The following is a 16,518-nucleotide window of genomic DNA, read 5'->3' on the forward strand; positions in this document are numbered from 1 at the left end:
TTGTGGGGAGGCAGAGCGAGAGGAGAATAGGAATAATATTTACGGCATTTTGGGAATAAGAAAAAAAATCAATATTCATCGGATATTCGTTGCGTCGGAATATTTTATTGCGGCAGCGTTGGGCAGCAGAAACCGCAGGTGGAGCCACACCCCCCATCGAGCTCATCATCATATCCAGCAGCATCAGCTGCAGCTGCCACCCCACCTTCTACACCCATCATCATCATCTCGCTCTCTCTCGCCGCACGTCACCTTTAAAGGGGATACAGTACCCGGCACCCACAGCACACACAATCCCACAGCACACAGCACACACACAGACAAGCACACACACACACACATCTGACACGCACTACACGCAGACGCGCGTCTATTTTTAATGCCCCCCGCGTGATTTAATATCAGGACCCAACCAGACACTCACGAATACGCGTGCTTGTGAAAAGGAGAAGGCAGGAGGACACCGATAAAGACACATGACACAGGATATTGGGGCAAAGTGCTGCTCGACTTGAACACACACACACATACACCTATCGAAGGTGTTAGAAGCGAGGCGCATGAACAGAGCTGCTGCGCTCTTGCGGGATTCCTATTCATCCTCCTGCTGCTGCTGCTGCTCCTTCTCGCCAGCGCCATGGCCGCTTGCTGCAGCGGAGGAGGAGGAGTGATTGTTGCTCTCGCCTTGTGCCTTGTAGCCGGTACGTGTGGGTTCTACATCATCATCATCATCATTGCACCCTCGTTGACATCAACATCATCCTCATCATGAACAAAACGAATGATCATCATCTGTTTTCATCATCATAGCACCCTCGTTGACATCAACATCATCCTCATTATGAACAAAACGAATGATCATCATCTGTTTTCATCATCATAGCACCCTCTTTGATATCATCATCATTATCCCATTTTACATCATCGTTAATTTCATCCTCATGATCAATCCAATGATGACAATCATCATCGCATATCGCGCCATGATTATCACCATCATCACGACCAAGGCAATGCTAATACTGCTAATTATTGTGATCTGCATCGCACTGTCTTTGATATCATCATCCCATTTCACATCGTCATCGTCGTGATCATCAACATCATCCTCATCATGACAAAACCAATGAGAATCATCATCACCGTCATCCCATATATCGTCATCATTATCAGCATCGCGACTAAATCAATGATAATACTAATTTTCATCATCTGCATAGCACTCTTTGATATGATCATCACCAAATGAATAATCATCAATGTTATGATCGTCATCATCACATTCTCGTTGACGTCATCCTTTTCCACGTAATATCATAATTATTACCAACGTTGTTGCCCGCATCATTATCATGCAAGTTTACAAAACATAATCATGAATGACTCTCTATTAAGGCACTGATGTCGTGATTATCATGAGCCCGTTTCGTTTAAATATCACAATCGCCACAGGGCATTATCACAGATCCCATCAACATTCTCATCATCATCATGATAACATTTCCCATCATCATCGTCTATCTGTTTTCGTTAACATGACAGACAGAAAGTCAGGACAAGTGCTGTTAGCGAGCTTCTATGAAGGTCGCCAAGGCACACGAGGTGGTCATCCGCACTCCCGGCCGCCTTTGTTTCCCCAGTGCTGATGTTTACACAACCACACCGAGTACTCGCTGTGAGGCTGAGTCTACCTAGGGGAGGCTTAGGACCGGTCCATATATCGGTCGTGAGCGGGAATTGAACTGGGGCCGTCGAGTTGGAAGCGCATTGCGCTCACCACTCCACTACCGCTCCCCAATATAACAACACGAATGCACATCTCCCATCACCACCACCACCTTCTCATCACAGCCATCATGTTACACACACGAGGCCAATCGCCACCACCACGTGTCAATGTGTCACACCACCGACTTCGCTACGGCGGCAGCTCGGGATGCAGGGAGATTGTTGGAGGCCACGGGGACATTGGCGCAGGAAGGGGTCACGCTGCATTCTGCCGCGGGGCAGAAGGAGGGTCACGCCTTGCCTGCCTGCTGCTGCTGCCTTCATGCCAGCCCCAGGGGCTTTTGTGTGTGTGTGTAGATGTGTGTGTGTTGTTGTTGTTGACGATGCGGTTGCAGTTGTTGTTCTAGGTCGTTGATGATGAACGCTTATTTCAAGATACTGAGCCGTGTGATCACACAGAGAGAGAGGAGTCGTGTGAGATCTGGGATGAACTGGGGCGTCTCTGCAGTGGAAGATTCGAGGCGGGCGCAGCTGCCACTGATGATGTCTCTGATGCGCTTCCCCGATGCTGCTTGCTTGTGGTTATGTTTGTGATGTTTCTGCTGCTGTCCACTGCTGGCGTTGTTGTTGATTCTGTTGATACTGTACCGCATTGATTCTGACGCTGCCTCTGCTACTGCTGCTGCCATTTCTGATATTGCTTCTGCTGCTGTTTCCCACCACGCTGTTCCCCCTGCAGTTTCTGTTTCTGCTGTTTCATTTGCTGCTGTTGATGCTGATTTTAAGGTGGCTTCTGCTGCTGATGTTTCTGATGCTACTGCTGCTATTGTTGCTGTTTCTACTTAAAATCCTTTTGATTATGCTACTGCTGGTGTTGATGGATATTTCCACTAATTCGGCTCACGTTACTGATGCTGTATCTGGCGCTGCTGATGATTATGATGTTTTTGATGCCATTTCTTATGCTGCAGCCAACTACTGTACTGCTGATGATTATGTGCCCGGGGCAGTTCATGCCACCGCTGCCGTTGAGATGCGATGTGAGAGATGGTGGGAATGACGGTCACACATTTTCTGAAGGCGAATGGATACTCGCCGTGACATGTGATGGATGATGGGGTGAGAGGTGTCCACCAGATGACAGTACAGCAAGTGGGATCATGAGCCTAGCTGTGCGGTGGGTCTTCTCTGGATACGTAGGATCCCTCCCGTACACATGGAGCAAAGCGCTCATTGTTTATCTCATAAGGAATTAACCAAACATCCCAGTGTATCAGGGACCTCCTGAAAAATTGTCTTGAGACTCAGTGAGGCCTTGATGGAGGAGTAATGACACCTGGGTTACTCATTTTATCCACCCTGTGGGATGGTTATGAGCGGACCATGGTAACTCGGTGAACCCATTGATATAAATGTTTAGTTTAGCCAGTTACCAATTACGGTCTTCCTTAGTGCACTGCAGTCTCTATTATCGTTACTAAGTTAGAAAACCTGCGTCTTCATGCATCCTCGTCAAATCCATCTCGTCTTAGTCGCGCTTTGGTCTCTGGCGGGCAGTCATCGCCACCGTCGTGCTTGATGATATTCGTCCACTCATAGTCATCGTTGACTATAAATGCACATTTTTGACTGTTTCCGTCGGTAATCTCGTTAACAAATCCAACAGCAGTGTTAAGGCGGGATAACGTGGAGGGTGGGAAGAACAGGATGAGGCAGTAACTCTATCATCGCCAGAGAATCTGCCAAATTGGCCGTAGGAAAAGCCAGTGATACGATAAAGCTGCTGCCGGGATTATCCGCGTCTGTGAAAACGAGCAATCGGAGCACCGAAACCGGTCTCTTATGAAGCTTTGGGTTCAATCCTCTGGCCTGAGTTGATCTCAGGCAGCTCGTGACCATGTGAGAACACTGAGCCAGCATCTTTGAGGACCTGGGTTTGAATCCTGGTGCCAGGTGCCTCCTTTGGAGGGCTGAAGCCTGTATCAGGAACACTGACAAAGCTCATTCGAGCTACGACTGTGTTCGATCTGTGAGTTTCCGCTGTGCATATATCCATAGACGTGTGATGACACATTCATTTAAATCAATTCTTATAATTATCACTCGTAAATGGGAGTTGACCAAACATCCAAATATATCACCACAGTGCTTGGGCAATTGTTGGTGCCGGTTGTGGTTGCCCTCCCACCTAAGGGGGCACACAGGAGTAGCAAGCTCTTGATGAGATTGTGCTGGTGGTGGCGTTGGCAGAGGTGTTGGGGTCAATGGTGTTGATGTTGGCGATGGTGTTGGGGGCTGTGGCGGTGGTGTTGGTGGTGTTGGTGGCAGCAGTGGGGGCAGTAGTGGCAGTGTTCACAGTGAAGTTAGTGGCAGTGGTGATGGTGGATGTAGCGGTGCTGGTGTTAGTGGTGTTAATGAAAGGTGGTGGTGTTGGTGTAGGCGGTAGTGGCGGTGGTGTTGGCAGTGGCATTGATAGTGGCGGTGGTGGTGTTGATGGTGGCAGTGTGTGTGAGTAGAAAGCAAGGAGGGTGTGTTTGGTTGAACTCTGCATATCCGCTCACTGTACGCTGTGTATTTTGTGCTGTTCGTCTTGTGTTTCTAGCTCCGGGCTATTAATAACATCACAGCTCCTCCGTGCAGCACCTGCCATGTGGTTTCCCTCTCTCCTCAGGGCTTGTTGTCGTGAATGAAGATGATTGCAAATGCAATGTTAATTGCCATTGCAGGGACTAACCAAGTTTGCTAAATTTTACATCTCACGGCTGTACAAGAGGTCGTGGGTTCCATCCTGACCCTTATGCCTGTGTAGTGGGTTCAAACTGACTCGTAGACGCACTCTTTGGAGGCAACACGTTTATTTACATCAACACACTAACATGAAGGGGTAACTGCCCTTTCACTGAATAACAACCTACGCTGGTGGTCCACCAGGCTAACGACACTAATTACACTCGGAGTAGCCACAATGGATGGGACCCCAGCTTGGGTCCAGGTCCACGTGTTGATGACTCTTCTTGGACGTCGGACGTGGAACGTCGATTCTTCAGGATGACAACAGCAGCGGGTGCCGCTCAGGGCTCCGGCTTATCACCTGTGTGGCGGGGCTCGCTCCGACCCTAGCCACGACCACCTTCTCCAAACCTCGAGAAGGATCTCCACTTAGACACGTGATCATCCCAGCCCCTCTTTGGGGGTCCCCGTAGATACCTCCAGTCACGTGTCCTCCGGGGTCAACCAGAGTGCCATGGCCCCCTTGTAACCCCGTACCGTGCTCGGCACTCTCGCCCTCTATCCTGTAAGGGCTGGCACTGCACGCAGAGCGTGGTGCCATCCGTCACAGTCAGTCAGTGCTCACCGAGCCCCGCTTGGGCTGCCACTACATCCACCTTCAGTGTTGTCTGCTTCTCCCATGCCGGCTTCACACGGTGACATCCAACGATGTCACTACACCTGTATATTTTGAGTTTGCTAGTTCTCCCCGTGGTCACGTGGACAATAAAAAAATAGTTTAGTTGATAAGAGTAGTTCAAAGAGACAATTTAAGCAATGAAGAAATAAAGAAAGTAACAGGGGTCACCAATGTTGCCCCTGTTAAAGCAGAAGGTAATTGAGTGGGAATGGGCATGGCCAGAAACGACTGACGAGAGATGAGAGACGAAACTGTCTCCGGAGTGGAGAAGGAGAAGCAGCAGAGGGAACAGCAGCAGCAGCGATGAGGCGACATCACAGAGTTCAGAGGCCATGGCTGGACAGGGACAACTTGGGGAAAGGAGGGAATGGAAGAGGATAGGGGCAGGCCTTTGCCCATCAGTGGCAAGTGACAGGCTGCCAACAACAACAATAACCTCCAACACACGAAAACATACAAAGAAAACCATCCGCTGTGTAGCTTACAAAGACTGTTGGGGTAAATGATGTCAGCACCTAAAGACAATCATCCTGCTCATGTTCACGTGAAGTGTTGGTCTCATAACCCCACAACCACCCCGAGTGCCAATTCCTACTGAGTGTGTGTGTGGGTACAAGGTGTGTGCCTCTCCTAGGTCCACTCAGCCAAAGCAATATTGTTTTGGGTTGTGTCAACAAACAAATGGTGGGGTACGTGGCAAGGGCGGTCAGGCAAACGTGGTGTGTGTAGTGTGTGTGGTGTGCGTGGTGTGCGTGATGTGTGTGGTGTGTGTGCCGGAGTTGCCTTCATAGATGCTCGCTCACAGCACTCGCCCCAACAGTCTAGTTAGCGAATTTGTGTGTACGTGCGTCTGTGAGTGTGCCGGTGAGCGGTGAGAAGTAGTGTGGTGCGTAACGCACTGCGCTACAAACCCAGCAACCCGAGTTCGATGCTCGCTCACAATCAGCAGCAGTTGTCAATATTTTAACCGGTACTGGGCCTCCTCTAGGTCGACTCGGCCTTAAACGAGTACCTGCCGCAGTGCGTGACGGTGTTCGTCGGTGCTAGCTGACGGCTCTCGCCCCTGGCATTCTGCGTAAGCTACAAGAGGATTTGGGGGGGCGGGGGGGCTCTTTCTTGTCTCTGCTTGACGCAGCAAGCCCAGCGGAGGCCGTGTGCGTGGAGGTGGATTCCGTCGACAGGGTGGTGGTGAACGACACGATCAAGCTGACGTGCATCTCGTGTCGCAAGCGGCAGGAGCAGGACGCCTTTGTGGATGTCACGTGGACGTTCCAGCCCAAGGGGGAGAACATGACAGCCGTCGACGTGAGTCACACCTGCTCTCTCTCTCTCCTCGCTCTCCTCGTAGTGGATAGAATGCGGCTAGGTAACAGCACACCTTCTTCTTGGTTCTTTCGGTAAAGTCACGTAGAAGGGAAGTAATAAAATAATAAAAAAAAACATAATAAAACATAACACCTGAAGACGGCTGCTTGCGTTGTAGCCGAAACGTCGTGAGAATTATTTAATTTATTTTATTATGTTTTATTTTTATTATTTTATTACTTCCCTTCTACGTGACTTTACTGAAAGAACCAAGAAGATGGATCCCTGCAGTCACGAAAGCTTTAAATCGAAATTTAACAGCACACCTGTCAACCCATACGTTTCCCCCCGTATTGTTGTACAGGGAAATTGAGTGTCAATGGGGGCAAAATAATACACTTAAGCGGTGTGCTTTCGCTAAGTTGTCTCCGTCTGAAGAAGGATGCTTGTGTTGCACCCGAAACGTCGTGATGAATTTTTTTTTTAATTACCTACGTGACTTTACCGAAAAAACCAAAGAGTATGGGCAAAATAATGTCTATTTGTTTGTGTCTCTCCCTTGTGATGGGACGTTGTAGGATGAACGTAGATATTTATAAGGGGCACGGGGTGACCAATAAGGTCTGAGTTGGTCTGTAATAAGGTAGGGCACTGATAAGGGGTTGACAGGTAACAGTCATGTAGTGATGATTATGACGATGATAAATACAAACAACTTCCATACACTACGCGTAGAAGCAGTAGTAGTTTTTTCACGGTGCAGAAGTGCGCAGCGAAATGGTGTAGTCGTGTATAGAAGTGGTGTAGCGGTGCAGTGTTTGCATGTAGTGGTGTGGCGCGTAGGGGTGTAGTGTGGTCGTACAGAACCTTGACCTGTCCTAGGTGCGTGCGGATGTGGTGAGTCTTTCACCAGTTGAACTCGTGAGCGTGCGCCAATGATGAGGCCGGTGGCTGTGGAGATTGTCAGTGGTGGGCGAAGTCTGCCGAGTTGCAGGCGGTCGTGTCTGGCGAGTGTCTACCGGGTGGGTAGGTGTCCGGCGTGTTTGGCGAGGGTGGTGTGGATGACTGGTGAGTGGTGACGTGGGAGTGGCCGAGGTGACTGGTGAGTATCTGGCGACGGTGCGAGGTGATGAGTCGTGTCGGGTGTCCCAGTGAGTGTTGAGAGTGGCGAACAGGGAAGTGGTGGGGCCAGTGATGGAGAAACCGGTGAGGAGAGAATGTTTGGGAGAAGGGGAGTGAGCCGATGTGGAAGATAACCTCGTCTGTAGGATGGGCTGCCATTTAATTGTTATTAGTCATTGTTCGGAGTTAAAGAAGGCTTTGACTTGGAAAAGAAAACCAAGCTTCTTCTGCGTAGCCAGATAGGTAATATAGCAGCTCATGTAAGATTGTTTTGCCGAGCAGATTAAGAAAATCATTGTTAAATATGTGAGAAACTGTGATATTGGCAGCCTTACCTGATATCATCATTGGGTGCCCCCTTCAATGCTTGTCTATCATTGTAATTCCAAGCACACGCCACTCTACGCCTCTTTTCACACTTTTCAGCGTCGCGTTTTATTTTGCCGGTGTCCACCATGTGTCTTTCTTAACCACTGCACCGTTTTTTATTTTGTTTTGCAAAAAAAAAAATTTTGTTGAAATAAAAAAACAAAAAGCAAAGCCAAAAAAAAACCACATGTCATCCCCTGCGTGCAGATCCTGGTGATGAAACGGAATGGTGAGAACATTAAGGTCGTGAACCCGCAGTTTGAAATAGGGCGTATACGGCTCGCTTCCAGCAAGGACTACCAGGTAGGGCCACTGCAATATGGCGATACTGTAATACATTGCACGATTCGTGTTCCGTGATTGATAATCATAACCTCCGTACGGTAAAAAAATATCATTTCGGGCATTGTTGGTGCATGCCTGCAATCCAGTACTGTGGGGGTAAGGGTTGTTGGATCGCACAAATGTTGCGAAACTCCGTTTCTGTAGGCGTTGAGGAGGAGCCATACCTTGGCTCACCAGGAGAAGGAGGTCCAGCAAAGTGCGGACTAATTTCCATCTTTCTCTTCTGTATGGGATAGAGGGTTGTCCCCCCATATTGGTTGAAAACACCTTAAGATGTAGAGGATTGCAGAGCTTGGGTAATTGTTGGCCCCGGCTCACCGTCTGGTGGCTTGCCTTCCAGCTGTTGTGGTGCCTCAGCGATTATGAGATTGAATTTGCTCGAATAACGATGTTATACAACATGAAACATTCAGAAGATTTTATATATACAGCTAAATGCCAAAAATAATTTAGTGCTTTTAATAATTCTCGGTGTAATTGTCCATGGGTTTTGTACGATGTAATTATTTTCATGGTTAATTTCACGGTTTAACGTGTAACTGAGAGCATGTCCGTTGTAAGCATTGTAGATGGTAAAATGTGCAGTGATGTACAAACTGAAGGCTGATAACATTTTAATATTGTATATAGAGGACGACAGAGCTTGGGGTGAAAGATTGGCGCTGGCGTGCCACCTACTCACCCTTCCCGCTCGTCTCTGGTTCCTCCTCGCCCCTCCGAGTCGTTGTCTCTCTTCGAAAGCGAGCGGAAACTGTGCGGCGGGTTACAAAGTAGAAATTATTATTGGTAACAAATACAACCTATGGCTGGCTCATGAATAATAATATATTGACCAACTTTGCTGATTATTTCAGAGGCTGGTGGTTTAAGCACGGCGAAATCCCTGGTTAATCCTGCAGGGATATTAACCATCAAGATACACCATTAGCTTTTAAAGATTCTGTCATGTTATTCAAAAGACAGTCGCCCATCTGTGCCCGGCGTCACGGTCCAAGTGCTTCATTTTTTGTGCAATTTCTATCAAATTGCTTTTTCATTGGGAAGCCACGCAGAAATATCGCTTTGTCCTGCCCAACTAATGCCCACTCGCTGGCCTGGGCTGCGTTCACCACCCAGTGCTGCATAGTGACAGCTGCCAAAGGGGGTGCCCTACAGCAGGGCGCCCCCGAGTTGGCCTGCGTGGCAGGCGTACGTACTAAGTGACGACGATGGTAACGATGATGCTCCCCACTAACAGGAGGTGTCCCTCGAGATCAACGACACGAGACTCGATGACATGGGGACCTACCGTTGCCATATCTACCGCATCCTCGTGATGCCCAACGTCCCTTACCCCCCTGAGTTCCATCTGACGAAGACCATCCATCTCACCGTGCTCCCCGAACGTGAGAAGCTGCCACACCACTCACCACGACGTCTTTGCACACAGCGGCTGGATTAAGGCCTCGGGCTTTAGCGGGGCTGCAGCGCAAGGCATGGGACTTTGATGGTCTCCACAAAAAATAGAAGGAATTTTGAAGACACTTAATGAATTAGAATCTTTGCGACCGTGTGGATAGGAACAACGTGGTGAAGAAAGAGCGAACCATCTTGCCATGTCGCTTGGTTTGCGATGCAAGCAACGTGATGGTTTAATTAGTTGAGCAGCGGTGTGAACGTGGTGCAGTTTAGAACCTCTACATGTTTTACACTTGTTTTCATCTCTCAGTCTTGGGCAATGCTTTTATCACTTTGGCCCGTTTCAATTGGGTAAGTCCCTCATAGCAACACAACTTCATCATACAATTTCCTACATTTTGGATCTCCTATGTGAGCTTTAACTGCGCCAGAAATCCCCCATCACATAAAATGTGGTTCTACGCTTAATTTCGCTACGTGCCAGCTCTAAGAATTCAATGTTGGTTTGACTGCCACGCAACGGGCGTTACTCTGTGGCAGAGTGGGTGAGAACGTGCTACTCTTGAAGTGATCTCACATGTAGCTCTGTGATATCCACTTCTGCGGGTCGTTGTCTAACACGGAGACTCGTAATGCTTAGCGAGAAATCCAAATGGTTACTTCATCTCATGACAAGATGCCAGAGTGCAATTGGCATAACACCGGCGGGGGGGGGGGAATAAAACAACAACAGCAACAACAAGAGAGAGACCGTGGTTTTTATTCCCTGTTCGCTGTTGCGCAGCCTTCATGGACGTGACGGCAAAGGTGTCGGAGGTGATGATGTACTTCATGATCGTGGCTAGCACCGTGCTGCTCATCTTCACGCTCATCACGTGCTACAAGCAAGTGAAGCAGGCTGACATCGACAAGCGTAACAAAGTGTGAGTGTCACACCCAGCAATAACACACTGTGCACGTTATGCGTTCAGAAAATGTGGCGAGGTGTTAATTCTCTCGTCTGGTCTGCAGGAGGTCGTGGGTTCGATCCCGACCCTGATGCCTGCTGCTGTATATTTGGAGTTTGAGTTTCTCTCTCCCCGTGGTTGCGCTGATTTTTCTCCGAGTCCTCCGGTTTTTCTCTGCACATTTTGAAACACGCGTTTAGAGTATTTGTTTGCTATAAATTTCCACGTGATAAGCCACGTTTTTGAGCTATAATTTCTGGCCAGGTTGCTTCTGAAAAAGATCTGTATATAGCTCAGTGGGCCTTACCTGAGAAAAATAGAAAGTTGTTTTAGTTTAGTTTTAGATTGATAATGATGAGGTCCACACAGACGGGCTCGTCCGTGCTATTGACGAAGGCTGGTGAACGTTTTACCTGCACGGCTTGAGTTCACGTGCTGGAATAAAACTGGGAGCATGTCCGGTATGACACGCCACAACAACGAGGGCAGTGTCGCAAACCCCATCGTAGTACGATATCTCTCACTCTCCCGCCTGCGCTCCCCGCCCGCACCAATCCGCTCTGACCAGCGTGCGCTGGAGTACGTTCAAATACCCCCCCCCTCCCCCGGCAAAGCGTTGGGGAGGCCCTAATCCAGCAGCGGATATGCGACAGGGCCTGTCGATGTTCTACGTGCACGCGTGAGCATTCGCTCCTCCTTTTCCCCTCTCCCGTCGCGCCACAGCACGGACCTCTTGGTCATCGCCCCGGTGAACAAGGAGAACTGCGCTGCGGAGCAGGCAGAGGAAGAGCTCAAGAGCAGTTCCTGAGCCGCTCGTGCAGCCGCCAGGAGCTGGGACGCCACGAGCGCTGCTCTCTCACGGCACGGCACGGCGGGGTGGGCTCCGCCGGCATCGCCATTCATCGGCTTTCCAATGTTTTTCTTTTTCATTTTTTTCCTTCTTCCCTCCCCACACTCACACCCTCACGTATGAGATGGAACGCGTCCGAAAGGATGTCCACCGAGGTAGATGGAGCGATGAGATCACCTCGTGTGCAGGCGCTGGGTGATTTACTGTATCGCATGATCGTGAGAGATGACGACGACCAGGCCTTAATCCAGCAGTGGATTAAAAATGGTTGATGATAATGAAGCACTATATATTCTATACAAAAATATTACTTGGAATTTATTAGAAAGTGTATTCAGATGCCCTTGAAAGAAACGTATCCTAATGACCTGGATCAAAAGGTATTTCCGTTAAATATTAACGCATTTAGGACATGGTGAATAGGAAGCATAAATTGTCTCCATCTGACAAATTCCATACAATCGCAGGCAGCGCATATCAGGTTGCTGTGAAACGGTGCGTAAAATTGCAGAAACATGTCACATATTTGATCCAATCACATACATCTTTAATCAGAAAGCACCTGTGGGGAAAAAGTCATGATTCAAAGTACACCAACACTAGTAAACCCTTCATAAGAGACAATTCTGTATTGAAACGATAGAAACTTACTCAACTTACAGATATAAAAACAAAGGTGATTTTGATTTAAATCAATAAAATGTTGATTTCATCTGCTTATTACCGGAAACCCGGTAAATGTTATCACTTTTAGTCATTTTAGTTAATTTTTTGTATCCTCACATCATTTGATCTTTCATTGACTTCGTAAACGGGATGGAATTGCTTTGCCTCCCCAAACTTATGTTTATCTTTCAAATATCATACACGTGCAGTCAGCGACTTCCGACACACGTCTAGTAGAAGGCTTCTTATTTATTAAGAGCACACAGGGCGATACACTTCGTAACACGGCTACACATAGGGGATCCTAACACGCAGCTCATCTCTGTCCTGCGCTACGCTGGCTGGTTGACGAGCCTAGCGGCGGCGACGGAGCTGCTCTTGCAGAAGAACAGCCACGTGGTCGAAGACGAAGAGATGACGATGGCAACGACGCAACCAGGATCCAGACCCCACACTAACAGCCCGAACCAGAGGTTCGATGCGCCTTAGATCTGCCTGCCGTGGCCAAGATCCACCTCTGGCCACGCCCCCTTTCTAGAACCTTCGGGATGGTTCCCGGAGCTTCTCGACTGACTCCGCCCTTGACCTTTAACCCAGATACACCCCTTCATAATCAGGCATTATGTAATGCAGTTATAACCGTAATTACCCTTACAGGCCGGCAGGTGTCACCCTGTCATTGCACACGTTTCAATTACATTAACATCAGAAACATTTAACTTGTACTAGGCGTGCTATGCACACTACACAGAGGTATGGTATATAAGCGGTGCTCTATGTGTGGCTACGAACACACGCAGAGCACTGGCCAGTCAATGATATATGTATGGCTTAACAACAAGACTATATTTATTCAGAGCCTTTGTGACAGCCCAGAAAGTGATAAGCAATGAGCCAAAATATCTACGCACTCATTGAGATATCAAAAGCAATCTGATCTGTGACTCCGGTTGCAAACCATACATTCGGTTTCATATGTGCATTGAACTTATTTCATGAACACTCTGGGCAGTTGGAGGTAGCCGGGTGCATCTGGGGAGTCGGAGACACTGAATGCCGGCATTGCTAAGAACCTTGGTTCAATACGAATCCAGCTTTCGACTGCCCGGGCCACAATGATTGCAAAAAAAAAACATTGCATCGTGTCGAAATGGGATTTTCACTTGATTTGACCAACATTCTGGTATGCAATCACATTGAATGCCACTGCCACAATAGCTCACCATCTCGTGACTTGATACTGATAGTACAGTTGGAATACAATTGGGAAAGAGGAAAACGCACGAGGTTGTGCAGCTTAAGAGATGATCGTGTTCAGGGGTTTCGGTCCCATGAGTCTGCTCTTGAAATTCGAAGATGGCAAAGTCCCACTTGCCCATTTCAATCAAGTCCTACTGGCTCGTGATCTCTGAGTGGCGGGTGAGCGGGGGGGGACTTAAGGGGTCGATTTGTTGGTGGCTATGCACACCTGTGACTCGGCGAGGGGCTGGTGGATCACGTAGAGATTTGCGAGACTCGCCGGGCCGATGACGTGGTGGCCACGAGATAGTATAGCAACCCATCTGTGCGGACGTTTGAATGTTACCCCCTGCCCCCTACCCGTATGAGTGGGTTTTAGTAATTAAGATTCCTCCGATGTGCAAAACAGGTCGTGGCCAAACGTCCCAATGCAGGATCTTCGATTAAAAAAAAAAGTATTGAGACTCGGCAAAGGTTTCCTGGATTTATAACTGGCATTACATTTGTGAGCACAGGAGTGGATTGCATGGATCAGATTCACTGGGGGTTTAAACGATACGGCTGGATGGTCTTAACTCGTACAACAAACGCTGACACTATGAAGTTTCGTGTTCTGTTCTACGGCATGTGACGTTTTTTTTACACAAAATACTTTTGCATATTCCGTAGCTTTTATTTTTAGGGTTGGATAAAGCTATGCATTGCTTGTAGTGTGCTGTACACTCGTGCGTTAAACACAGTGTGGCTGGGATTTTAAATAATTATTATCAGGGTTCAATTTCTCATGGGATATTTTCTGAGGCCCCATGCAACACCCAATTCATGTGACCCCGCTCCACCCCACCCCACCTCCCATCCCTGACAGCGGACAGGGGGAGGCAAGGACATTTTACAGAGCTCGGGCCCAGACAGCTCCAGTTGAAATTAAGCCCTAATTCTTGTTCGTTAATAAAGCGTTTTAATATTTGTAGCTAATCTCGGAGCGAATGTCTGTGCTGCTCCTGCACACAGTCCATTGACAACGCACCAATCGCAAAGCAGAGACACCGACAGGGCTGTTTAAAACACCAAGTGTTATCGTGTTAATGCTTTGCATATATATACATATCTCGTTGGTGTTTAAGGGCACGTTATACTACTGCTTTGGTTCTCCCGCGTTGTGCTGCATGGCTCTCCGATGGCTTTTCAGGTTGTTCCGCCTTGTTGTTGCTGCTGCTGCTGTTGCTTCCAGCACGTGAAGTGAAATATCAGACATCCTGCCGATCGACACAGAATACAACCCGAAACACACATCGGAGAGCGAAGCGCACTGAGTGCGAGTAGATGGCATCGGAGGCTGACCTTGTATAATCCTTCCGAAGCTCAAGTTGTACTTAATCCCACGGAATGACGGAGTGAGTTTTGAATGTCATGTTTCATGCATGCAGCAGCACATATACGCATGTGTTGTACTGAGCATGACGTTTTTATTTGATGCAGTGTCATTAGAGCAGTATTCGCACAAAATACGTTTCCAAAGAAAAACGGCTGCGACGTTTTCTGACCGCATGCAGGGAGAGCTTAAATATGAGTATCGATCTGAGTATGAAGTGAGTGCAGTGCTAACCAGCGCGTACATTTCTGAAGTATTTTCCAGGTCGCCGGTAGTTTGGAGTACGTGGCACGTGCCTAGCAGATACAACCCATAGCGAGAGGGATACTGGATGTGGTGCGCCGGGCGTGGAAATATTCTCCCGGCTGAAATGAAGCCCTGGCGCTAACGGACACAATTCGACGTTTCGTGCGGGATGACTGCGCCCTGACTCGAGTCCTTGTGGGAAACCGGCTTGCCTGCATGCGTGTTGCATCGGTACTTTTCATTTGCTCGTTTGATTTATTTACGTTCTGCCAACAAGCCTTCAAACGTACACGTCATTTTAAAGGACCGCGTTCTCTTGGCAACCGTTTCACCGTTTCCAATGTCATGACGTTTTACAAATGCCGATTAAAGATGCTGTTGAAACACATCAGGTCGCAAATGTGTGTGCTTGTGTGCACTTTAAGCATCGTCCAACACCGGCTAAAATTGCTCTCAAACTCTGTGCGACAGAACTAGAGATCACAGCCTTCGTACATATGCAAAAAACTATCAGCATTGCTTGAAGTGATCACAATAATTGTGTGAGCAAAGTGTTAACTGCAATGGTGGTCAAAGATAAGGGGACCACAATGCATTTGTTCAGATTTCTGTGTGTTGTTGGAAACCTGTGATTTTACAGCCTGCAATATTCTGTTAAGATGGGTATTTATCGCCATTTATGGAGTTGATAACTCCAGATGCAGTCCGGACAGCGGGTTCTGATATTTTTTTATCAACTCGAGTTGGTGTCAGAATTCTGGCCGAGGGGGAAATAAATCACCAAGCGTGTTATTGAAGATGCAGTAGGTAACAATAACTTAACGTTTCATTTTCTCTGCAAGTGTTGGCATTTTGCTAATGTATTTCTGGGAAAGTCTTTCTCGGAAATGTTTTTGAGAAAACGCCTGCCAAGTAACTCTACCAATCAATGGAGATATCACTTTTTTGTTACCAATTGATATCCATTCTACTCGGATTCTGGGAGAACTCAGGCTGACTTGAATTGGCACTCCGACCAAAACTAGGCATTAGACGCAAAGTGCACCGAAGCAATCGTTTCCTGACGAAATGGCCACGCACAAACGCTCATTAAATATTGACGCAGGTGCAATGAAGCGTGTGCAATTTACTGAGCCTGAGCAGCGGCTGTCCGGCCTTTACAATGCCTCCAGGCAATAGCCCACATCGCAAATCAGCCATGTCAGCAGATCCACCTACAGCCGTCAGTCGACTATTTGGACCCCTTTAAAATGGCAGCCACAATGACACCCTTGCCCCTTGAGGACAGGAAACCCAGCGTGGCACAGCTGATGATCCCATTGATTTCAACTAGCCCCCTGTCTGTCACCTCCCGTCCAGTGGCACAAAGGGGAAAGGAGGCGAGACTTTTTCCCCAACTACAGTGTTTCGTATTTATATTAGTCGAGTAATCAAAGTGACAATCGCTAGAGCCATAGATTACTTAAATGATAACCTGGCTTTAGCAGCATGAACCCCAGGATCACCACAGCCTTTAATGGTG

General features: G+C 48.0%; 1 protein-coding gene across 1 annotated transcript; it reads left to right on the forward strand.

Moving 5' to 3' along the window:
- Nucleotides 1-15,378, forward strand: LOC133342097 (sodium channel subunit beta-1-like). Its single transcript, XM_061551033.1, has 6 exons — nucleotides 1-701; nucleotides 6,273-6,442; nucleotides 8,141-8,236; nucleotides 9,516-9,663; nucleotides 10,461-10,599; nucleotides 11,347-15,378. Exons 1-6 carry the CDS (start codon nucleotides 638-640, stop codon nucleotides 11,429-11,431), a joined length of 702 nt encoding a protein of 233 aa, XP_061407017.1. The 5' UTR covers nucleotides 1-637; the 3' UTR covers nucleotides 11,432-15,378.
- Nucleotides 15,379-16,518: the final 1,140 nt, after the last annotated feature.

The sequence above is a fragment of the Lethenteron reissneri genome, chromosome 13 (genome assembly GCF_015708825.2).
Source record: "Lethenteron reissneri isolate LAM-NWPU_2019-01 chromosome 13, ASM1570882v1, whole genome shotgun sequence".
Lineage (NCBI taxonomy): Eukaryota > Metazoa > Chordata > Hyperoartia > Petromyzontiformes > Petromyzontidae > Lethenteron > Lethenteron reissneri.

Coding starts and splice junctions, on each gene's coding strand:
- LOC133342097 (XM_061551033.1), top strand. CDS start 638: ATGGCCGCTTGCTGCAGCGGAGGAGGAGGAGTGATTGTTGCTCTCGCC. Junction 6,443..8,140: donor AGAACATGACAGCCGTCGAC/GTGAGTCACACC, acceptor CCCTGCGTGCAG/ATCCTGGTGATGAAACGGAA. Junction 10,600..11,346: donor ATCGACAAGCGTAACAAAGT/GTGAGTGTCACA, acceptor GTCGCGCCACAG/CACGGACCTCTTGGTCATCG.